Source organism: Apis cerana, linkage group LG1 (genome assembly GCF_029169275.1).
Source record: "Apis cerana isolate GH-2021 linkage group LG1, AcerK_1.0, whole genome shotgun sequence".
NCBI classification, from domain to species: Eukaryota; Metazoa; Arthropoda; class Insecta; order Hymenoptera; family Apidae; genus Apis; species Apis cerana.
The window spans coordinates 25,340,662-25,367,506 of record NC_083852.1 but is presented as its reverse complement, the minus strand read 5'-3'; the positions used below and the strand labels follow the sequence as shown (position 1 = coordinate 25,367,506).

At 20.4% G+C, this 26,845-nt stretch overlaps 3 protein-coding genes and 1 long non-coding RNA gene across 8 annotated transcripts in view; 2 read left to right on the top strand and 2 right to left on the bottom strand.

Annotated features, from left to right (window-relative positions):
* Positions 1–42: 42 nt before the first annotated feature.
* LOC108001973 (maternal protein tudor) lies at positions 43–15,377 on the bottom strand. Of its 3 annotated transcripts, none has more exons than XM_062087091.1 (12): positions 14,707–14,859; positions 13,527–14,204; positions 12,119–13,129; positions 11,617–12,036; positions 10,544–11,019; positions 10,352–10,425; positions 9,328–10,230; positions 8,838–9,255; positions 8,527–8,714; positions 6,803–6,967; positions 6,243–6,400; positions 43–5,903 (listed from the first exon to the last, which is right to left on the bottom strand). In XM_062087091.1, exons 2-12 carry the CDS (start codon positions 14,132–14,134, stop codon positions 2,003–2,005), a joined length of 8,322 nt encoding a protein of 2,773 aa, XP_061943075.1. In that variant the 5' UTR covers positions 14,135–14,204; positions 14,707–14,859; the 3' UTR covers positions 43–2,002. The 3 variants fall into 3 exon arrangements, with proteins under 3 accessions (XP_061943075.1, XP_061943074.1, XP_061943076.1); XM_062087090.1 differs by lacking the exon at positions 14,707–14,859 and adding an exon at positions 14,426–14,666; XM_062087092.1 differs by lacking the exon at positions 6,803–6,967 and having other exon boundaries at positions 13,527–15,377.
* A 291-nt stretch (positions 15,378–15,668) lies between these two features.
* Positions 15,669–17,420, top strand: LOC108002069 (2-methoxy-6-polyprenyl-1,4-benzoquinol methylase, mitochondrial). Its single transcript, XM_017063472.3, has 5 exons — positions 15,669–15,828; positions 16,233–16,645; positions 16,813–16,901; positions 17,007–17,130; positions 17,230–17,420. The coding sequence occupies exons 1-5, from the start codon at positions 15,669–15,671 to the stop codon at positions 17,317–17,319; spliced, it is 876 nt and encodes a 291-aa protein (XP_016918961.2). The 3' UTR covers positions 17,320–17,420.
* Positions 17,307–26,279, bottom strand: LOC108002072 (recQ-mediated genome instability protein 1). Of its 3 annotated transcripts, none has more exons than XM_017063474.3 (12): positions 25,213–26,279; positions 24,750–25,001; positions 23,566–23,865; positions 23,333–23,460; positions 19,640–19,783; positions 19,367–19,573; positions 19,113–19,270; positions 18,670–18,979; positions 18,307–18,567; positions 17,923–18,195; positions 17,758–17,850; positions 17,307–17,597 (listed from the first exon to the last, which is right to left on the bottom strand). In XM_017063474.3, the coding sequence occupies exons 1-12, from the start codon at positions 25,292–25,294 to the stop codon at positions 17,430–17,432; spliced, it is 2,376 nt and encodes a 791-aa protein (XP_016918963.1). In that variant the 5' UTR covers positions 25,295–26,279; the 3' UTR covers positions 17,307–17,429. The 3 variants fall into 3 exon arrangements, with proteins under 3 accessions (XP_016918963.1, XP_016918964.1, XP_028524705.1); XM_017063475.3 differs by having other exon boundaries at positions 23,578–23,865; XM_028668904.2 differs by lacking the exons at positions 23,333–23,460; positions 23,566–23,865; positions 24,750–25,001; positions 25,213–26,279 and adding an exon at positions 19,865–22,951.
* The window catches only part of LOC133667803 (uncharacterized), a 28,081-nt gene continuing 21,554 nt past the window's right edge, over positions 20,319–26,845 (top strand). Inside the window, exon 1 of the long non-coding RNA XR_009833408.1 lies at positions 20,319–20,416. This is a non-coding gene — a long non-coding RNA (uncharacterized LOC133667803). The remainder of the gene's footprint in view (positions 20,417–26,845) is intronic.

Here is a 26,845-nt window from a genome sequence, read left to right as displayed (position 1 = left end):
TTTAATATTATAATTCTATTTAAAATAATAAACATTTTTAAATTCGTATTAGAAAATATATTTTATTATAATAAAAATGCTTACATAATCTCATATTTGTTAAAGAATGAAATACTGTATATATGCTATGTAAAGTACATGAGGTTGATTTATGTTTTAATATTTTAATAACGTTTATAATTTGAAATAAAGATATGTTTACACTTATATAAATATATAAAATAAAAAATAAACGAAATTAGCATTTATGCATTTTGATAAAAAATAACACAGAAAAATAACATAAATAATAAAATAAATTTTTACTGATTTTTTTTTAGTACGTAATTTGTTTTACTACATTGGTTTATTAAAATTATTTTTAAAGTAGTATATACATATATGCTATTTTATTAGAATATTTTTTTAGAATTTAAGAAACAGAAAATATGATTAGTTTTTAGAAATATTGTTATTAATTTTGAAATTATAAAAATTTCTGATTATTGTTATAAAACAATTGATTATTCATATTTTTTTAAAGTAAAAATTTCATAAACATATATTTTCTTTTGATATTTTGATTTCATATTTGAAATATATTAAGAACAATTTCTGATTAAGAAATAATCTGTTTCTTAAATGCTAATATACATATTAAAGTATAATATACTTATTTAAGTTTACATTTTTTAATGTAGTATAAAAGTAATAATTATAGAGCATATATTTACGTACATTATCGTAATAAACATTTATGGAAAAGACATTGTATCATCAATTAATAAAATACTACACTTGTGTATATATATATATATATATATATATATTAACTATAAAATGTATTAACAATCACTCTTAAAGGCATTTTAATGTTATTGTTAAGCATCATACAAGTATGAAAAACTATTTGATAAAAATTATTAGCTTATACATGAATGCATAATTGATAAATTTTATCTCTCTGTATTTGTTTGTATGAAAACTTAAAAAAAACATACTTGCTGCAATAGAAACTAAATTAATTATAACAATCAGATTTAGTTTTTATTAACATCAGTATTGAAATATTATTATTGTATTCATTATTTTAAATATAATTATTTAAAAAAGAAAAATGTTGTAGCAATAAAAATTAATATTTCCAAATCAAAAATTTAATTTTAAGTTATTATAGAAAAAAATATGTCGAAAATTTATTAAATCTCACTTTTTATCATAAATTTGACTTTTTATTATAATTTTATAAAATATCTATTCTTCAATTATAAAATTTATTCTTAACTTTATAATTAGTACCTTAACAATAATAATATATTTATATTATTATTTATAGGTTTTTTTGATAATTTTTATTATTTTATAATTTTTCAGTATATTAATGTTAATAAAAACAACACATTAATTAACGTGAAAATTATATGTACTTCAATTATAAAATATTTGAAAACAAAATTAATTTATTAAAATACAAAGAATTCTGCAACTTTCATTATTTTTATCATCAAAAAATTATTATAAATCATTCAAAATGAGTTATATAAACATATAAATTTAATAATTTTCAAATGTTATATCAAATTAATCAAAGAAAATTTATATTTTAATTAAAAAAAAATCATATAATAATTATAATATAATAATTATTACAACAATATTCTGTTATATTTTATAAGAGTACATATGAAAATTATTTAATACATTACATAATCAAACAATGCAAGTATTATTCTTAATAATGAGATAAAAAATAATATATGAATAAAAATATTTTATACTTTACATTTAAAGCTGTTATGTACGGTTGGGAATGTTGTTCATTAACTTCTTTTTTGACAAAATATAATATTTCTTCTTTACAATAATCTTATATTTTCGAGCAAAATATTATTCATATAATAAAATAGTTCTAAATTAAATATAAATTTTTTTAAAAAAGTAAATAACATTCATTTTGAAGATGTAATTTTAATATTACTTAAAAGAAGTATTCAAATAATTAAAGTTAGTTTAGAATTAATAATTATTCTGATGTTGTAGAAGCACTTTCAAACTGTGAAGAATTTGTTATATCATTATTTTCATTAACATTTTCAGAAATTGTCACAGTTGTCACAATTAATGGAATTCTATCTTGCTCGTCAATAATCTTAAATTCGTTGTTTTTTACTTCAGTAGATTGTAAATCTGAAAATATTTTTTCATCTGTATCTTTTACCTCAAAATTTTCAGAATTTATTATATTAACATTTATTTCATTATTGTTTTTACTTTCAATATTACATTTTTTTTCATCAATATTTGAAATATTAGTCTCTGCTTTTAAAAAACTTATGGAAGAATTATTTGTTATATTTTTTTCTTGTGCTTCTGCAGATTGTAATGTTTTTCCATTATTAGAACTTTCACAACATTGAATATTTATATTTGATTCATGTATTCCTATTTCACAATTACTTAGTTGTATTTCTGAACTAATCATTTTATCTTTAAAATTTGTTATATTAACATTTATTTCATTAATGTTTTGTAATGTTTTATTGTTTTCAGCATTACTTTTTTCTTCTTCATCAATGCATAAAGATTCTTCTTTTCTGAAACTTATAGAAGATTTATTTGTTCCACTTTTTTCTAATGTTTCTGTATATTGTACTTTGGCAAATTCTTCTGCAGATTGTAATGTGTTTTCATTATTAGAATTTCCACAACATTGAATATTTATATTTGATTCATGTATTCCTATTTCACAATTACTTAATTGTATTTCTGAACTAATAATTTTATCTTTAAAATCTGTTATATTAACATTTATTTCATTAATGTTTTGTAATGTTTCAGCATTACTTTTTTCTTCTTCATCAATGCATAAAGATTCTTCTTTTCTAAAACTTATAGAAGATTTATTTGTTCCATTTTTTTCTAATGTTTTTGTATGTTGTATTTTGACAAATTTTTCTGATTCTAATGTATTTTCATTATTAGGATTTTTACAATGATTTTGTATATTTGATTCATATATTCTTATTTCATTATTGCATATTTGTGTTTCTGGAATTATATTATTTTGTTGTGTTTCAAGATTTTCTACATTTTTAATATTTGGCGAGTTCAGAATTGTTTCAATGTTATCTTTTGTATTTGATAAAATTTCCTCATTCATAATTTTTATTTCATCATGCATTTTATTGCTTTCTGTATTATTTTGAATATCTTGCATTTCATTTTCTTTGTTACATATTTGTATTTCAACTTGTGGTTTTAAATGTTTTAAATCATTTTTTAGTTTATCATTATTATTTTCATGGCAAGATTCAATAATGTTGTTATGAGTATTAAACATATCTTCATCTTCTTCTGGTTCATCCATTTTCATATTTTGAACTATTTCATCTACACTAAGTTCTATAATAGAAGTACTCAAACATAAATTATTTTTTTCAATTTCTTGATTTTGACTTTCAATATTTTCTTGAAATTTATTTATATCTATATTTTCTTTGCTTATTTCATTTATTTCTTCTGTTTTCAAAATTTTTTCTTCATTATTATTCTTCATTTCATTAGCATTTTTATCTTTGTATAATTCTTCTTTACTTTCTAAACCATCCTTAGATATATTTTTAGAAAATGGTACTAAAATATCAACAATATTTTTTTCATTATAAATTAATTTAATACAAACAGGATCACTAGTATTATCAAGAATTTCAAATTGAAACATTGTTTCTCCACTTGCAGCAAGATTTTCAAATGTTTTATAAGCATCCAAAGGCCAAAAATTTATGATATCTGGTTTTTGTAAAGTGCAACGTTTTGCTAAAGGAGGAATATTTATTATATCTACTGGTAACATTCGTGTTTCGTTTGTAATTGCTGTATTACCATAATCTATATATAAAACTTCAGTGCCATTTTCAGAATGTGAAAGAATTTTTGCTCTATACCACTGATTATCTTCTGAATAATTTGCAGCACAAATAGTACCAATTTCAAATGTATTTAATGGAAGAAAAGTAGATGCTGCTTTTAATCTATCTATCATCATATTTAAATCTGTAATATTACTTTCAGTTTGAATCCAAAATTCATCTGGTGTATTAATACGACTAATAAATACATTTGGTGAATTTTCTTCACCTAAAGGAGGTAATCGTTCTTCTATAATTGATGGGTAACGTTGGCAGAAATTTGCAAGTATATCTGTTACATTCTTATCATCTAATGTTAATTTCACCAATGACGTTTCATCTTCTTTGATTACATCTAATAAAAATATAGTTGCTCCATCAGCTGCTAATGCTATAAATTCTTCACAAGCCTTTTCTGACCATTCTGTAATTTCTTCTGGCATAACTAAACAACATTTTCTTGATAGAGGTGGTATTTCCGCAAGATCTGCCGGTATAGCACGTATTTCAGTTGAGGTAGCTGAGTTTCCATAATCAATATATATAACTCGTGTAGCATTATCACTGTGTGATATAACGCGTGCTCTATACCAACATTCATCTTCAGGATATTTAGCAACACACAATAAATTTTCTTTAATTTCATCGACTTTAGCAAACATGTGTGCTACAATAAATCTATCAGTCATAATTTCTAAATCACCAACAGATTTTTCTTCCTGAACCCAAAACTCATTTGGAGAATTAATATGACTTACAAAAGCAGAATGGGGATCCAATTCGAGATCAATTATTTCATCTATCAATTCTTCTTCAGTATGAATTTTTATAGCGTGGTGATCTTCAACTAATGATTCACTAACACTTTTGTCATTTATTAATAAGTCTATTCGTTTTGGAACACTATTTGCTACTACTATAGCTTGTAAAGACTCAACAGAAATTAAATTCTCAAATTTTTCACAAGTTGTAATATTCCAATCTTCTGACTCTATAGGAATGATATCTAATCTACATTTAATTGCATATTCTTCTATTTCTTTCCACGAATCTGGTATTTGCCGAATATTTCCTGATTTATTATCAATAACATCTGTATTTCCATAATCAATAAATCGAACAGTTGTGATATCTTCGTCGGCATCGAGAACCTGTGCTCTATACCATAAATTATCTATAGTATACACAGCAACACACAAACTTCCTTCTTCTAATATTCCATCTATTTCTGAAAATGTAGGAGCTTGAATTTGAAGTTGCTTTTGTTTATTAGAAAGATTTGTCGCATCATCTACAAGTTGAAGCCAGAATTGACTAGGTGAATCAACATGAGATACACATACATTATATTTACAACCCATTGTTATATTATGAATTTGAGGTTTTTTCATTTCAGATATTCCCTGTTGTGATTCTGAATTAAGAGAACGAAATTTATCACTAATTTTTTCTCCATTATATAGCAATTCCACTGTCCATTTTTTATTTAAATTATGAAAAACGGCAGTAAGTTCTTTATTTGATAAATAATTTTGTAATATATTTAATTGTTCAGTTATTGTACCATTAAGCGTTACCGGTAATGATACATTGATAGCTAATTGATGTGGTATATAAAAATGTGAATCTAAAACCATTACTACACAAGAAGTAACTTCTTCATTATTGCCATAATCAATGAAATTTACATAAACTCCATTTTCTGTACATTTTATAATTTTAGCTCGGTACCAGTGACCATCTACACTTTTAACAGCGCATAAAAGATCAACTTTTGGTTCCAATAATTTTCCAGAAGTAGAATAATACTGATCAAGTGCTTCAACTAAATTTTTATCTAAATTATATTCTGCATTACGTTGTAACCAAATACTAGCAGAATGATCTGCATATGATACAGATACTTTATGAGTAGAACTTAAAATGGGCATTGGACATATTGGTGATATTTTTTCATCTATATCTCCAGAAATATTTATTTTATTACCATTCAAATCAAATAATTTTACAATAAGCCTGAAAAAATAAATTTCATAGATATATAAAAAAGCAAAAAAAATTATAAAGTAATTGATAAAATTCAAAATAATTAAAATTTAATTAAATGAATATATTCTTAATTAAAATTTTGTGAATTTAACTTCCTATTTTTTATTAATTTATATAAATAATTTAATATAATTTAATAATATGTATTTAATATATAAATACATATCAACAAAAATTTATTTTACTTATTTTTTGAATAATATTACATTATGAGTTTCACTATATTCAAAATAAAAACTTTGATTTTTACAAAATAAATAACAAAAAAATATTCTAATAATAATTTATAATGAAAATTAAATTTACCTATTATCATCAATTTCATCCACATATATAATTACTTCTTTTCCTTCAATAAGGTCTTTCAATGTAATATCTCTTTCAGGAATAGATATAGTATTTACAAGGGAACATTCCACTGCTTGATTCTGCATTACTGAAAGCTCTCCTGGTAAAGCTAACACCTGAATTAATAAGTTATATTAATTACTAAAAACGTATCATTATCAAAATGAAATAAAAGCAAATAAAGATATCTTTACTATAGTGAATAAACAATGTATTATATTAAATATTTTAAATATTTAACTAAGTACTTTGTTTAAAATCAAGCAATATAATAATAATTTATAGATTTATAAATAATACAATAAATTTAATATAAATAAAAAAAATTTTATTCTACTTATATAAATCTTTAATTTGCAAAAATGAATTGCATCATTGTATCAACAATCTTCAATGCAGCAAGTATGGTATTAAATAACTTCTACTCTTAGCACTAATGTTATATTATTTATACACAAATTAAATCTAATATTTAAATTAATCTCTTTTTATTATCCTTTTTTTTTTTTTAAACTCACACTATCTGAGAAAATTTCATCATATGCTCCAGTATCAATGAATTTTACATTAAAGCCTGTGGACTGTGAATGGTTACTGATTACCGCTCGTCTCCAAATTCCATTTGAATAAACCAAGCAACCTGTGCCTAGGCATATCTCATGGGTTGATAATCGTTGCATCACCTGCCATTATCATACTTATCCTTACCAATATTGTTCAAGTTATTAAATTTATTATACATTATTTCATTTATAAAAAATTTCAATTTTGAAAAATTTTTTTTAATGATATTACTCTTATAATATATTGAACTTTAATGATCTTCAATAATTTAAAATTTAAAATTTTCTGTCAAATAATTATATATAATATTATATGTAAAATTTCAAAATACAATACAATAAAAATACAATAGAAATTCAAAATTATTTCATTTTGATTAGTGTCAAAACATCATAAATTATTTAACATGTATATCCAATATATTTATATTTTATATTTAATGAGAAATTAGCATGCAATGTTAGATATAATATGAAATAATAATTTATTTAATTTTATTAATATAATTATTCATTAAACATGATAATGTATTATATAAATAAATAAAAAAAACTAAAAACATTATTATTATCTTATGAACATGTACAGTTTATTTAAAATAAATTAAAAATATTACATTTAAAATATTTAATTTTAAAGATATTTAAATATTTATTTTTGTATAAAAAATTAAATAATTTTACATATATTCAAAATAGAAGACTATATATTTATAATATTTAGAATAAAATTTCGTAAATAAATTTAAAAATAAATAAATGGATTTTGTTTTAATATATTATTAATAATTTTACTATATTTTAATTTAAATATTATAACAATAAACACATAATATAATATATATAATATAACTGTAAAAAATAATCCTATGAAAGATATAACTACAACTTACCTCTTTTATTTAATAACATATATTATATTTAAATATTATGAGTCAAAATACAAAATGGCAGGGATATTATTTTTTATGATGAATATATAAATATATTAAATAGGTTCTTAATACAACTTGGTAGGAGAAAACAGAATACAGCACAGAGAAGATATACTTTACTAATTAAGTTATTAATACCATACATCGTGCAATGAAATGCAAAAAATATATGATTAGGATAACAAAGATTAGTAATGGATTATTATTTCAACTGCATACGATTTTTAACAAATTCTGTTAGTGAGAGAATTAGTTTGTTATTGTAATTTTTTATTATTTAATAATTTCAGAAATATATAATAAAAAAAACAATTATTATAATAGAAATAAAACTAATATATTTAATTAATTCATGTTATAAAATAATTATAATATTTATATAAAAAATGTATCAATATTAAAATATTTTAGAATTTATACAATATCTATTTTTGATAATATGATCATATTATAATATATAATTTTTTTATATTTATAATTTTTTTTAAATTTCTAATTAAGAAATTTATTTTTATTTAATATAAAATATATTTTGTTTGAAAATATTGTTTATGAAATGATATTTAAGTATTTTAACATTAAAACATAAATTCAATTTTGTAAGCAATTTTTATATATATAAATAATTTTCATGCATTAAATATTAAATTAAATATCTTTATATTATATTATATTGCAAATATAATTATGAATAATACAATTACATCTCTATTATTAAATATAGTAATATAGTGTAAAACATACCTCAGGATTTTTGTCAGCCATATAATTGTTAATTATTTTTTCACATTCAGTAGCTGAAGGAATTTGAATGTAGAATTTTGATGCATTTTCAACACTTGAAACATTTACTCTAAGTGTCTGACCATTTAAAAGATTTATATCCATTCTTTCTATATCACATGAAATTGTTGATTTTAAAGAGTTTTTATCTAAAAAAAAAAAATTACGATATATACATAAATATATAATAAATAAAAAATATATATAAATAAATAAAAAAATAAATAAATATTTTTTTAATATATAGATATATATATTAAAAATTATCTTACCTTCAGTAATATGTGATTTAATTTTTGAATTAAAAGATGCAAGATTTTGTTCAACTAACATATTACCTACATCAGTTTCCTCATTAATTAATGATATTGAATATTTATTATTTTTTATATCATGGAAAATACACTTATATTTGTCAGCATTAAAACAATTATCAATTGCTTTTGTATTAACTTTAGACCAACTAATACCATCTAATGGAGCAATATTTAATAAGGAACACTGAACAGCTTGTTTAGGAAGATACATCAAATTTTTTTCTACTGGATAAATTTTTCGAGGATTAACTACAGCATTGTTTCCAAAATCTATATATTGAATCAGATGACCATTTAATTTGTTTAGCTCAATGACTTCTGCACGGTAAAGAGCTCCATCATCAGAGAATCTTGCTATTATAGGAGATCCAACCTAAAAATAATTATAAAAATCTATTTATAACATATTTCATGCATACAAATTTATTTATTTATTTATTATAACCTGTAATGTATGCGAAACTGGTTCTCTTCCAACATATATTTTCTGAATTTGATTCATCATAATTCTAAATTGATTTTCTTTATCAAGTATTTGACAATAAAAATTATTGGGATTCGTAAACCATGTAATAATCACATCTTTTTTAGTTTCAGGTGTATATAAAACTGTATTCCATACAGCATCTAAAGATACATAATCAGGTTCATTAAATTGTCTTATACTAGAAATAAATATTTTATTGGATATTTTGTCTTCTTTTGCTTTTGGCAAATCTATATTTTCGCAAAATTTTTGGTTTATAAAAGTATTTGTTGAACAATTATCAATATTTTCTTTCAATAAGATATTGTATATGCCATTTTCTTCATTTATAAATTCTGCTTTTAATGTTTTGCCTATAACTGCATCTTCAAAATTTTTTATTTTATCTTTATCAAGATTATCCTTTACACCAAATAATTTACAATGTACAGCTTGTATTGGAAGTTTCAAAAACTCTTTTTGAATAGATTTAATTTTATCAAATTTAACTGTTTCTGTATTACCATAATCTATGAATTGTACAATTGCATTGTTTTTTATAGTGGATTTGATCACGGCTCTATACCATTTCAGATCTTCTGAATATTGAGCAATACAATATGTTCCATTTAATATATCAGATTCTTTCATTAACTCCCCCCCAATTTCATATATTGATGCAATATTATCCATTATAGAATCCAAGGCAACATAATCAGAATGTAATTGTATAAAAAAATCAGAAAGATTATTTATAAAAACTACTTCACAAATTCTTGTAGCTCCAATAATTATTCTGGGACATGGAATATAAAATTCATTTTTATTTCGCATAGGACTATATTTTCGTCCTTCTTCATCAGATGCAAAATTATCATTTAACTAAAATAAAAAATAATTTATTATTTAATTTGACATTAAGAATTAAAATTTCTTAAGATATATCAATATTGATGCTTTTAAATCCAAATATATGTATGAAACATGAATAAAAATATTTTACCTTGTTTTGTGTTAACCTATATCCTTGTCCTTTTTTTTCTTTAAATCTGTCTCTATTTCCATGATAAGAATCACCTATTAATAATTAGCATATCTTTAAAATATATAAAAAATAAAGATATATAAATAATATATTTTTTATAAATTATATTCAATTTTTATTCAATTTTAAATATTTTATTAAAAAACTTACTATTCGTTTTTCCACCTTTAAAACTTCCATCATTATTTCTATCATTAAATTTATTATTCTGCAGTTTTCCAGAAATATTTTCACGTCTAGAATAACAACCACGAGTATTATTACTTCTTCCACGTCTACTACTACCTCTGGATGATGTATCAGAATCTTTATCACTCCAACTTTTATCAGAAGAATTTTTAGGTATATATCCTGAAGTTCTATTTCTACCACCTCTAGTACTCTTTCCATTTTTAAATGAATCATTATGTTCATGTCTATTGTTCCATTTATCTTTTGTATTCCTGTTATTAGAAAAATCATCTCTATTGAATCTTTCATTTCGTACATCATTACGATGAAAACTACTTTTTTCATTTTTATTTTCTTGTATTTTTTCTTCATTTGATTCATCTTTCCAAGTTTTAAACTTGTTCTTTTCTTGATGCCACGAATCTGATTGATTTCTTTTATGCCATTTATCCTCACTATAACATAAATTAAAAAAAAAAAATTAATAATAAAACAAATAGATTAATATTTTTCATACAAATTTAAAAAAAAATATCAATTATTATTTTTTACATAAAATGAAATCAATATAATATACATAATATAAATACAATAATTAATATAATTATTTAATATTGTTAACAAAACTTTTTAATAAATAAATATTTCAAATATCTTTTGTACTTTGAAAATTTTATATAATAATAAAAAATAACAAAATGAAATGAAATAAATAAATTGATTTTTAAGATTTAATATTGAATGTAAAAATTTTATAAATAATATTTTTTGAAAAATAAATAATTAGATTTAAAAAAATAATTTATTAAACTTATAAAAAGTTACCAAACTATATTTATTTATTTTAAAATAATTATTTTAATATTAAAAATTTGAATAAATTTTCATTATTGAACCAAAAATTTCATTTGTAGTTTTTATACAAGATCTATGATACAGCAAATTATTAAATATTCAAAATACATTTATAAAATCAAATAATTTTTATGTATATTAGAATATATTTTATATTCTAGTTGAATTATTATAATTAAATCAAAATAATTAGATACCTTTGATCAATTTTTGAAGTCATTTTAGTAGAATGTTGACTTTCTGCATCTTGATAATTTAATGGTTCATTTATTATTTTTTCTTGATTTTTAATTATATCTAACATTTGAGATTTAATATTATCATTTTGTTCTGCTCCATATAAATCTACTATAATACCATCTAAATTCACATCTAGAACTCTTAAACGTAAACGTTTTTCTAAAATTAATAACTCAAACTGATTATGAATTTCCTGGGTACATGGTAAAAGTTCCCAGCCATTTAAAGCACATTTTATAGCTTGAGCTGGCAATTTTTTTATTAAATCATCGCGAATTAAACGGAGAGATGTTAAACTTACAGTTTCTTCATTACCATAATCAACATATAAAACCTTTATATTATCTCCATTTATACCTAGAATTTGTGCTCTATACCTAATAATAATAAAAGTAATAACATAAAATATAATTTAAATTAATAAATATATTAATTTAATTATATATACAATTAACTAACCATTGATTATCATATAAAGCAGCACAAGGAAGACCAATTTTTAATTGTGTTAGGCTCAAAGTAGGTGCAGTCTTACAAAAATCTGCTAAATTATTCATTGTTAATTCTAAAGATGTAATATAATCCTCCACTTGTACAAAAAATTTTCTAAAAGATTCCACAAATGAAACAAGTACAATTTCTACAACACCTTTTGATAATTTTTTTGGTTTTTGATATGCAAAAGATGAACTGATGGATGTCACTATAACTGATGTTGGAAAAGCTTGTCTTAAAATATCTTTTATATTTTTTCCATCATCATATAAATCACCATATTGTACCAAAGGTGGTCCTTCTGGTGGTCGAACATGCAATACAAGTAGTTTTCCTGATACTATTTGTTTAAAATATTCTTTCATTTTATCAGTAACATTTAATTCGTGTACACCACTTAATGTAAATCGAATTGAAAGTACTCTTGGATTAATAAAATGAGGTGGTAATTGGAAAATATCTGTATATGGTAACACTTCTGTATGACCAAAATCAACATAGTAAAGTTTACACTTATTTTCCATAACAGACATTACAACAGCTCTACATAAAACTTTATCTTGTGTATAACGACCTAAACATACTGATCCAGGCAAAGGAGGTTCTTGTAATGGTTCTATAGGATGACTATTAATTTCTCTCATGAGCATACTTAATATTTGAGAAGTACTTTGAAGTTGTACAGAAAACTTATGTGGACCATCTTCTACAAATGAAACATATACATCATGTTTTGATGGAACATCCAAAACACGAGATTTAAATACAAGAGCTTCTTGAATGGAAGTTTGCATCATATGTTTCTGTTGAACTGCACAACACAAAGGAACATTTCTTTGAAATCCGTGCATTTCATTTCCATCATGTAATGTATCCATATTTTGTAATGATGTCATTGTAGTACAATTATTACTAATAAGACGTTTATTTGGTGGTTGATAAATTGGTACTTGAGATTGTTGTATACATTTTGGCCTATAGAAATATAAAAATTAATAAAAATAATTTTTATTTAAAATAAAATATTTATATATTATTTTGAATTTAATTAAAAAAACTTATTAGATAAAATTTTTATTTATTTATTTAATATATTATCATGAAAATTTTTAATATTTTCAATAAAATAATTTAATAATTTATGAAATTTATTAATCCATTTGTATTTACGTGTCTAATGAATTTATAAAATTATGAAATATAAGATTATAAATAATATAAAATAAAAGAAAGTAAAGATTGTAAATTATAATTATTTACATTAAGATTAAGATTATTAATTAAGATTGTAAATAAATCTAAAATAATATAATTTAAGAATTAAATAAATTTTATAATTTGAATAAAATATCTATGAATATAAAATAAATACCTAAACATTTCTTGCAATGTTGCTCTCATTGCCATATGTTTATTGATTAATAATTCACTGAAATCTTCATTATTATACCAAAGTTTAATAAAACGATGATTATTGACTACAGTATGAATCAAGATTTTATATTCATTATACCATAGGGTCTTTTTAATTGACTCGATTATATTATTTTCCCAAATACCATTTATAGGTAATACATGCATTAATGTAAAATCAAATGCCACAGGTGGAAAAGATTGCAGAGATTCAGAACCAGGTATACTTTCAAGTAAATGTATTTCTTGAGGTGGTAACACTTCAATATTACCATAGTCTATGAATTGCAGAACTACCATGCTATCAGCACGTATATTAATAACTTTTGCTCGATAATATCCTTCATTTTGGAATCTAGCACAACATAGAGCATTGATGCGTAAATTGGCTGATTGAGATCCAACACAACCTTGACTTCTAGCAAATTGTTCAACCAAGGGTAAGATCATACGTTCTACACATGTTGCAGAATTTTTATCAACTTGACCCCAGATTTTAAGAAATGAATTCTCTGCTTCAACATGGGTCACAAAAATAACTAATTCAGTACTTTGTTGTATGCTCATCGCGTTATATAATATATATCTTTTTTATAGAATATTAATTTTTATTTGACTACATAGATGAACTTGTAATCTGAAATACCAAGTTTTTTTTAAATACCACGAAAGTATTTTTATTCAATCCTAACCGTTAACTAAAACTGGGCCACCTTAGCTTCGACTTATCAAATAATGCGACCGGAAGATCATATGGTTACGATTCTTTCTATTCCTATATATTTGTTCTAGTTACATTATTTTTTATTTATATTATTTTAATAAATGTCAATATAAACAAATATCTTTTATTTTTACCGTATTGCATTAAAAGATATCACATAACTATCTTATACTTTATTAACAAAAATTATTTGATCACTTGCTTATTTCAACATAATGTAATATATATATAGTAAAAATTTTCATAACATTTTTTTTGGCTAATAAATATTACTGTTTGTTCTGTTTAACATTAAATGTGCACACTATTCGTATCACTTGAATTATACATCCAAAACTAAAATTCTTTATATGATACTGCGTATAAAAAAGATGTATGTATCTATGTCAACATTAGAACTAAAAATAATACAAACCTTAAGAATGAAATATGTCTTCTAATCCGTTTCGTTAGAATTTAAATTAACAATTTTTTCATAAAATTTCTTTTTTATAAATAATATCAGAATCTGGCGGTTGACCGGCTTTTCATCACTCACATGAAAGTACCTTTGATCATAGTTTTAAATGGCGCGGAAATTTAATTTATATATCGGAAAAAAAGATTTTCTTTAATATGTTTAATATTATTCAAAGAAAATATAAATAAATTTTAATTTAAAAAAAGAAACACTTAAAAAATAGTTTTTTAAATAGATGAATAATATATATATAGATAAAATATATACATTTATTTTTTATTAATTTATAATTATTAAATTTTATTATTCTATTTAAATTTTATTTATATAGACATAAAATAATCAGTTTAGTACGCTTATTATAATTAATTCCTAAATATTATTTCATTTTTAAAATAAAAGTTAAATTGTTTTAGTATTGTATAATATATACATATTATTATATATATAATATAATATATTTTATTTTTATTTTTTTCATAAACAATTTGTAAAATTAAAATGAACTAATATATAATACAATATATGTAATATACAACAATTTTTTATTTTATGAATTCTAATATTGTTATAACAATACGTTACATTATACATACATATTACGTATACTTATATAGAGCGGGAATTCAGGAATTGACAGCTAGATTTCATTGGTTGTTCCTTACGAATCTAATATGTGTATTTCGTTGTCACATTTACAAATAGCATCATATAAATTGTATGTCTATGAATTAGCAAACAGAATATCTTTCTTGTTCTATCGTCTTGACAACAATCAATTTTTGAATTATATTTATATAATAATTATAAATTAAAAATAACCTTAAAAAAATTCTGATAATTTCTGATAATTTCATAAATAATTTAGTTTTTCATGACTGATATTACTATTGTTATTACTATTAAAATATTTTGAAATGATTGAAAAACAAAGATTTCTTTTAAATTTAATAGAAAATAAAAGAATGATATTCTTATTTAAGAAATATTTCTCAGATACTACTGAAACTAATAACAATGAGAAAGTAACTCATTTTGGATACAAAACCATTAAAGAAAGCGATAAAGTGAAAGAAGGTGTTTTACAATTTATTTAATTATCTAGATATATTTTTATGTTTTTCCTTTGTATACTGTAAATAATAAAATATTTTGTTTCTAAAAGAAATATAATTTTTACTTTAAAATAATATATTTCTTTAATTAAAAAACATTACACTAAATATGAGTTTGAAATGTAATGTAAAATGCATAAAGAATTAAAATATAATAAACTGTTTTCTTAATATTCTTTAATATAATTTTCATTTCAATTGAAATATTATTATTAATATTAATATTATTTTTTAATTTTTTTTTATTATACTAATTTTTAGTATAATAATTAATAATTTGATATTAATAATTAATAACTTTTTAGTAATAATTATGATAGAAAGTTTTTTGGTTTCTATTATTTTATTAATAAATTAATTTTTTAGTATATACAGTCTTTGAAAAAGTAGCAAATTCCTATGATCAAATGAATGATGCCATGAGTTTTGGAATTCATCGTATTTGGAAAGATATATTCATTCAAAGACTTGGACCAACTCATGGCAGTAAATTATTAGATTCAGCTGGTGGTACAGGAGATATTACATTTCGTTATTTAAATTATTTAAAAAATACTCTTAATCATCAAAATTTAAAAAGTTCTGTAACAGTTTGTGATATAAATGAAAATATGTTAAAAGTTGGTAAAGATAGAATAAAAAAATTAGGGTGGATTAATCAAAATAATGTTGAAATTGATTGGCAACAAAGTGATGCAGAAAATCTTCCTTTTAAAAATGATTCATATACTGTTTATACAATAGCTTTTGGAATTAGAAATGTAACACATATTGACAAGGTAAATTAAATTAACATATATTAGATTTTAATAATATTAAATTAATTTTTAAATAAAGATAAATGAACTTATATTTGATATTTATGATTTTATTGTAAGAAAATTAATAAAATAAAATTTTTACAAAAATTAACTTTTTTAAAAAAGAAAAATAATATTGCTTGTAGGTACTTTCTGAAGCATACAGAGTACTTACTCCAGGTGGTCGTTTCATGTGTTTGGAATTTAGTCATGTAGATAATAATTTTTTAAAATGGTAATTATTTAATTTAAAGTAAATTATATAAAGTAAATTATATAAAAAAACTATGTATATATGGATGTTAAAATAGATATTTATGTTATGAAATAAAATTTGTAGGATCTATGATCAATATTCATTTCAAATTATACCAGTCTTGGGCACCCTCATAGCAGGAGAATGGCAACCCTATCAATATCTTGTTGAGAGTATTAGAAAATTCCCAAAACAAGAAGACTTTAAAGTAAATATAAAAATAAAAATAAAATATAAATATAGAGATATTTATATATATATATATTATTAGAAAAATATTTCATATTTAAATATTAAATCATTTTAGGAAATGATAGAAGAAGCAGGATTCAGAAATGTAACATATGAAAATTTGACATGTGGAATAGTAGCTATTCATTCAGGTTTTAAATTATAATTCATATATTTTGTTCAAATATAATTAAATACATTATAAATTACTTATATTTTTTATTATATCAAAATATTTAATAAAAATTAATGAAATAATCTACTGAATATTACAATTTATCTATTTATAATTTTTAAAAAATTGGATAATCTTTTGTCTATTATTTTTTTTTGTTCTTCAGTTAAATCCATAATTTCGATTACTATTGGCTTTTTATTTATATTTAACTCTAATTTCAAAAGTGCATCCAATGTTTTTATTTTTTGTTCTGCATTACGAAAACTCTGAAACATTTATATTTTTATTTTTTATGTTTATATATTTTTTTATTACTTATTTTTGAATTACTTATTTTGATACGAAATTAAATTATTAAAAATTATAAATATTTAAAAATTTTTAGAAAATTATAAAATTTTGTATAAAAATACAAATTTAAAATACCATTCTAAGTTCATGCTCAATTTCTGGATTTTTTTTCAATTTCTTCTTCAATGAAAATTCTTTTACACTAAAACCTAATAAATTTTCTAAAAGCTGAAATCATAGAATGAAATTTATTATGAATTCATAAATTAAAAATTTATTTTAAATAAATTATAGCTTAACCTTATTTGAAAAAGAAACTTCTATTGTTCCAGTTCCATCTCCTATTATAGCTTCCAAAATCCATAATGAATCTTTTTTTGATAATTTTCCAAGAACTTCAACATGACCTCGAATAATTTTAAAGATATTATTTGTTATTATTTCATTATTTATATCATGAATGAATTCACAAATTTTCTCTTCTTTTGGAACAGTTACAACTTTTACAAATTCTGTAATATGTCTATCCATTTTATTTTTTTTCAATGTTATTGTTTCAGAAGATGTTGAAGCCTGAGAAATTGTATAATTAAATATATTTTAAATAAAATTTTTAAAAAGATTAAAAAGATATTATTTTTTAGCAAAATAAATAAATAAATTTAAATTAATTCAATAACTTACACTTATTTCTTTATTAATTAACAAACACTGTTTTTCTTGAATTTTTGAATGAGAAACATTTTTTTTAGTAACTAAGGATGTAGGATATAAATGTGAAGAATCATTTTTTATGGTACTTTTAAAAATGTCATGTTTTACATCCTTATTTTCTTCTTCTTCATTTATTATAATAAGATCATTATTTTCTTCATTTGGCAAAGTTTTAAAAGGTGTTATGATATTTTGTTCTATTTGTGTTTCTATAAATTGTTTTTCATCAATCTGCAATAAAATATTTTTAAAAATTAATTAAATTTCAAAATATAATCTATATATTAATTAAATTTAATTAAATCTCTTCATAAAATAAAATATGAAAATAACCATTTCTAAAAAACAATCATCATCATCTATGATTTTTTCATCTTCATAATTTTGAACATTTTTAATTTCTGTATTAATATTTTCAATTTTTGTTTTAATTGGATTTTTATCATATATTTTAGTTTCGTTTTTACTATGTGATTCTATTGCTATTTCTTCATTTTTATTATGTGAATTTGTATTTTTTGAGACATTTGCAAAATTTATTTGAAAATCTTCTTCAAAAAAATTATCATCTATTTCTTCTTTTTGAATATTATTTGATTTTATTTCATTATCATTATAAGGATCAGGATTTTCTGGTAAATTTCTGCAAATGATAAATATATATATTAAATTATTATTATTATAATTTTGTTTCAAATAATTTGACAATTTACTTGTTTTGGTTTTCTTATTACTTCTTTTAAAATTCAATTCATAGCAACTTAAATTAAACTCACAAAGCTCTAGCTAAAATATTTTCCAAAGCATTAGATATTAATAAATTATCAACTTCACCACCAATTCCTTTAAGCTTTCCTTCTTCTAATAACAATACACCTCTACGACATATTATAGGACCTATTATCATAAGTTTATATCCTGGTAATAACATATCCTTAATAGAAAGAATATATTAATATCAGTATTTAATTATAGCATTTAATTATTTTTTTAAAATATTTTGTAATTTATATAATTTTCATTAACATACATTTAATTGAGATATTGGATTATATTCAATTCCAATTATATTTTGTACTCCATCTGTTAATTTTAATTGCATCATTCTTTTTTTACGAGTCTTTGTCATCTTTTTCATCATTTCTTCTTCAGCTGGATCTACTTCTGAGAAATTAACATTTCTAATTTCTTTTAATTGTTTATATTTTGCTTTTGTGATATTATACATTTGTTCTACCTGAATAATAATAATAAGAATAAAAAAAAAATGTTTAAATAATCATTTTGAATATAATATTTATACCTGAAGGATATAATTTCCAGATAATATAATAAATTTTTTTTCTGAAAGTTTAGGAGGTAAACTTCCATTGTCATTATTAATTTCACGTAAATCACTAAGTTGCCATTGTCCTCTTACAAATTGTAATATTTCTTCCATGCTTGACTGAAAAAAAATTTGATTGTAATAAAATAAAAAAAAGTATAATTTGGATTTTATATTTCTAAAATTGAAATTAATATTTACATTTTTATGTTGATTCATATAAAATTCTATACAATCTCTCAACCATTCATCATTCATTAAATAATATTCTAATTTTAATCTATTTTTTATTTGTTTGAATATGTTTTCATTCATTTCATATACTTTTATATTATTTCTATATAAAATTTAAATTAAAATAATATTTTCTTTTTTCAATTTTGTAAAATATTTAATATATAAGTAAATATTTATGAAATATATTTTATATAATTTCTTTTTAATATTTATATTTTATTATTATTTAATATTTTTTTAAATTCCTTATTTTGTTCAATATATATAATTATTTATAATAATTATGGAAGAAATTTTTTAAAATAAGATCTTATTAATAAAAAAATACTTTTGTTTTTTTTTTCAATATTTTTCATGAAACAATAATATAATTTAGAAAATTTTAAGTATATGAATCCAGATTTAAATAAAGAAACATAAATGTAAGGTTATATCTTTAAATGATAATAATCATAGCTGTCAAATAATCGTTTTAAATATTTACACATGCATCTAGTGCATTTAACATAATTTTATGTAAGTAGTATTTGTGTTATATTTTCACATTAATATTTTATATATAATACGCAAAGTATTAATAATTTTTATTTTAACGTATATATGTATATATGTATATCTATAAAATATGTACAAACTTTTTAATTGAATGATCATATAACGATTACATTTTTTAAGATTCATACAACAATTTTAATTTATATATTTTAAATTTGAAAGATAATAATAAATTTTTATAGAATAAAAAATAATATTGTAAATTAATATTTTAAAATACAATAATAATGATATATATATAATAATAGATAAATATAAATAATAATTTAAAATATAATAATAATATAAATGACGTATTAACCGAATATGTATCAAATATATATTATAATTTATTTAATTATTTTTTATTCAATTATTATAAATTTAATGCATGTATGATAAAATTAAAAAAAAATTATTTTTCAATAATATGTATATTATTAGAAATAAATATAACAACTATATAATAAAAAACATTTATTTTGTTAATAAATAATTTACTAATAGATAATAGAGATATAATAAATATGTTAACAAATAAAAATTAAATTCATTTAATTTAAATAATTTAAATAATTTTTTAAAGTTTAGTAATTTAATTAAAAAAAATAGAATATATTTAATTTTTATATAAAATATTGCATGTCTTATTTAATAATTTAATAAAATTGATGTCGATAAATATTACGTTGTAATTATTTAGATTTAATTATAATAGATTTATAATTAAACATGAAAAAAATAAAAACAGAAAATAAAATATTAAAAAAAAAAAGAAAAATAACAAATTTTATTAAGAAAAAAATAGAAATACAAAAATAAAATTATTAGCTGATTAAAAAAAAAGAAAGGAAATAGAGGAAATAGGAGCAATGGAAATTATCAAATCAAAGAAAAAGTGAGGTTAGGAAAAAATTAAAAAAACAAATAGCAGAAAAAAATATTCTGTTCTATTATATAAAAAATATATAAAAAGTTTTATTCTTATTTTTTGAAATTTAAAAAAAAATTGTTGCAAACTTTAAAGACAATTTATTTAAAAAAACTGTTTGTTTGAAATATTAAAATATATTCGTCGATTAGTATTTTAACGATCTAATTCTCTTTATGCTGCGATGCAAATCGCTAAATATTGATTTGATATTATAACAGAGAAAAGTAATTGAAAATTCATTTAATTTTTTATTTATTAAAAAAGAACGAGTAAAAAGAGTTCAAAGTTTATCATAGTTTCAAAAAAATATTTTGATATTTTGATATCATATTATTAATACATTTTAATTTCGTATGTTATATTTGCATTTTTATTAAAATCTTAATGAATTTTATTTTATGTTAATATTAAAAAAACTTATTTGTTATAATTTTAAAGTTATTGTTTTCTATTATCGAATTATTAATATAAAATTGATATATTTAAAATTTCCTCGCAAAATTTTTTTAATACTATAGCATTTTAAAATAGTTTTAAGTAAAATTTCATAATAATAAAATAATTATTGATTTATGTAAGTTAATTTTCTTAAACAAAAATTTAATGTATATTGATATATATCATTTATTCTAAATTAAATGTTTTTTTTAAGAATTTAAAATTGATACATATAATATTTTCTAGGAGATATATACTTATATATTCATTGTATTCTGCACATGTGACATATAAAAATGACAAGAAAAAAAATCTTACACATATTTTCATTTTCATATTTTTCATTTCATATTCTCATTCAAAATTTTTATATAATATATCTAAGATGAATTATATATTTTACATTTATATACATATTTTTCTTTTTTTATTTCTTGAGAAATTATCATATATTTTTAAATATAAATATTTAAATTAAATTTTTAAAAATATATTTAAGTAATTTATATAATTTTGTATAATTATTTTAATATTAATAATCTTTCTTTATATTCAATATTTAAATAATTAATGCATAAAAAATAATTTGTTATCATTAAAAAATTAATAGAATCATTTTATCTATGAAACTTGAAAAACACAATAACTTTTTAACAATTATCAAATTTATTTTTAACAATATTATTAACAAGTCGATTGAAAATTGTTGTTTTTAAATTGTAATAATGCATAAATTTAAGATACTAATATAAAAAATACTGATAACAAATGCGAGGAAATGGCAGTGCGCTAGTTATGCCGAATATGCAAGCAAAAAAATATCGCTAAATTTTTGAATATGTTACATTTTGTGTGCTCAAAGATAATATCTTATTGTTATTTTTTAAAAATAAAAAGATTTAAGAAATTTTTAACTGTCAATGACTTAAATTACGACTTTTATAATCAACAATAATTATAAAATTAAAATTACATAAATATCAATTAAGTAAAGTCAATATTGAAGTACAGGAATATGGAATGATACTTTTTTTTCTGGAGAACATTTCTTAAGGAGATGATAAAAAGTGTAAAATTACAAATATGCATATTTATAAAGCAATTATTGAAAAATCATTATATGCAAAAGAATATTTCAAATAATTATTTACTGAAATAATAATAATCATTTAATTGTGAAAGACTTAATTGTACTTAATTGTTTTGTTTTTAATAAGCATCACAGAGTAATGTACAGATTGCATATCAGTACATTACAGTACATATAAATGTTTTGTATCTTTGAACATGTACACAAATTTATTATACTATATTTTTCACTTAATAGAATGCCACATTTATTTCAATAAATTAAATTTTTTGAAAATGATCTTCATTTGATGCATAGGAATTATGTTAGATGTTTGTAGTCATTATAATGTAGGATGAGTGGAAGGTGATTCACTTTCTTCATCTTCCTCTAATTCATCATCTGTATCTGAAGATAAATGTTCTCTCAGAACTAAGGAACGCATTTGTTCTAATACCTGATGTAAAGAGTCTCTTTGTTCCATTCTGTCATTTAGGGGTGTAGCATCACCACTTGCTGTTCCACCAGCTGGTGTTTGTGGTGTATTACTTGGAGGTACTGGAGTATTTGTACCATCTCCGGTGCCTTTAAATATAAAATAATAATATCTATTTATATAATTACTAATAAATATAGTACAGTTATTACTGTACTAACTATAAATAGAATTAAAACTTCAACTGATTTTACTAATCATTATACCCATATCATCACTTGCAGGACTAGCTGGTCTTTCTGCTCCTCTTACTTCTCTAGTAATTTCTTCATCTTGATTATTTAATCTTAAACCTGCAACTCCTTTTTTCGGTACATTATATAAATCACGCTTAATCTTTCTTCGCCTAGAGGGATCATTTCTACGTAACTGAAGCATTGAACCAAAATCAGCAATATAAAGAAATCCTGCGATTAATAATTCACAATTCCGTTTTCCTTGTTTATATGCAGTTTCTAATTCATGACTTGTACGTTGATCATATTGCCACCAACCTGCAACAATGTAATTTAAAAAATTACACAAATTATGATATTTAGAGTGAAAAAAATTTATTTAAATAAATCAGCTAGGGTATTCATAAAGAAAAATAACATATTCTGGAATACAGAAATTTTATTATAAATATACATATTAAAACTAAATTGTATATTTATCTTTTTATAACAAAATAATGGAAATTCTTATACTTTTTATATTATATTATACATGAAAATTATTAAATTTTATGTCATACATATTTCACATGAAAATTTATATTTTATGTATTATACATAGTTTTATAAATAATTATATGACTATAAGTACAATCAAAAATATTTTATGCCAATATTTAAAATGGTATAAAAGATAAGATTACAAGTTATTTTATTCCTGAAACACCTTTGCATGGTGCATCCTTTTTATCGCGCTTAATATTACGTTTATAATATGGTTGATATTTTCTGTACTGACAATTATTTTTAAAATCAACTACATAAAGCATGCCGCAAATTAAAATTTCACATTGGGTGCTACCTAGGTTGTAAATATCCTCCAAATCCCGGCTGGTCCTTGAATCATATTTCCACCAACCTATGAAGGGGTAGGATATAAACTTCTCTATACTTCATCACATGTTTTTAACAAATAATGAAGTTATTTGCTTTTTATTTTTAATTTATTAATAAAATTAATTTTATTCATAATATTTTAATAATTTAATCATAATTTTATTTCATTGAATTTTATTAAAAAATGTATGCTTTCTCAATTTTTATTTTTAAATATTTTTATAGCATTTATAAAATATATGTTTATCTGTAGTGATTTATGTTTAATATATTGTGAAAAGCAACTTATAATTTTAAAATTAAAATAAATTTGTGTAATACTCTACCATTTCTGCCTTCATAAAACCATTGATATTCTTCTTCAAAATGTTCTGATTCCTTTTGTGTTTCATCTACTTCCACCAGTTGTGGTCTATTAAGAAAGTCAGGAGGAATTTCTTGACGGCACATAGGGCATCTTTTACTTTGATTTGCAACACCTTTGACGCATAGATAACAATATATATGATTGCAAGGTAATCTTGCAGGATATATACATGGTTGAAGACAAACTGCACATTCTAATACTGTTGTTGAGCCTATCAATATTTTTAATAAAATTTATTTGTGATTAATATTATTATAATATTATCTGAATATTATATGTAATATTTTCAAATTATATTATAATATATACAATGTAATATTATTATAAATTAAATGAAATATTTTAAACAAATTATAATATAAAATTAATTAAATTAATAGATTATATATAATAAGTAAACATAATTTTTTCAGAATACATACCTTCTTTTTCATCAGTTTCTTTCTCTTTATCATTTAGCGTGCTATTTGTTTCTTCTTGTGAGTTAAGTTTCGCTTGAGCCATAATTTTAATCAAATTTTAATTTTTTATTGATCAGAATTAAAAATTTCGTAAATAGTAACATATATCATATCTACATATACAATTAACAAAATGTTGACTATAAGCCATCTTCGTTGTTTATGACATATCAGGGGTTCTAAATTTTAAGAATAACTGAATTGTTATATGAGAACCCCTTAAATATATTGCTTACTTCAAATACTAAAGATGGTAACATTTAAATACGTATCTAAATATATAATAAATGTAATAAAATTTCAATCTGTGTAATTCTAGCAAACGGATAGCCCTATATCAGATATATTTTTATTCTAAACATATTACAAATATATATATACATATTATTTTTATGTTTTAATATATTTTACATATTTTTACTTTTGTATGTTATACAAATATTTTGTACATATTTTAAAAGGTAATAAAGTTAATCAAATGTCCGTTAAATACATCAATTTTATATAGCAAATATAGAAAGGAATAAAGTAAGAAAAAGATAGAGATAAACTAAAAATATGAAAATCAGCGTTATCTTCAGAGTATTGCAATAAATAATGACAACAAAGAGAAAATAGATAGGATTATCATTAGATTATCAATAGATAGGAAAATTAATCATTAATATTAACTTTTGAATATTAAAAATATTTCTTCAAAAATAAAGTAAAATAATTGAGAAAATAAATAATTGGGAATTGAGAATCAATGTCATTTCTTAAATATTTCTAAAAAGATGATTTTTAGAAAAATGTTTTTAGTAATCAAGAGATGACGCTGAAGGTCGATTTTTATATTCTATTTCCTATTATTTATTATTTTTGTTACAAACTAGATAAGAATAAACAAATCATATAATATATTCTTGTAGCTCATTCCATTATAATTTTATTGCATTGTTTTTAAAAATGCAGAATTTGATATTTATTTTATCGGATATAAATAATATAATGAATTAACAACAAAATAATAAAATAATAAAAAAAATAAAAATTTGTAAAACAATGTCAATTGTCTAAGACTATTTAGCAAAGTAATAGATAGAAAAAGAGATTCAGATGGAATTATTTAAATTTTTTTAAAAATAAAAATTAATAATTTCATTACAGAAGAATATAAAAATAATAAAAATATATATATATATATATATAATATATTGTATATAATATATGTATATATAAATTATCTTAATGAATATAGGAATTATATTCAATTAAATTGATAAAATTAACATATTTTAAAAATAATTTCTTTAATATATCATTTTATAAATGCATATATGAGATGAATTCATAGATTTTTTAACAATTATAAGTATAGCTAATAAACAAAAGCATGTATGAGTTTCGAATAGAAAAATAAATTTTACAAATATAAATAAAAAGATTGAAGAGCAAGAAAAACAAATATAAATTAAAGATTGACCATTAGTGTTATCTTTTTATCATCTTCTTTAGAGATATCTTATTTATTAGTTACATTTAATTAGAAAATAAATTAAGATATAAAATATAAATTAAAGAATAGTATGATTTTGATCTTTGGAATTATATA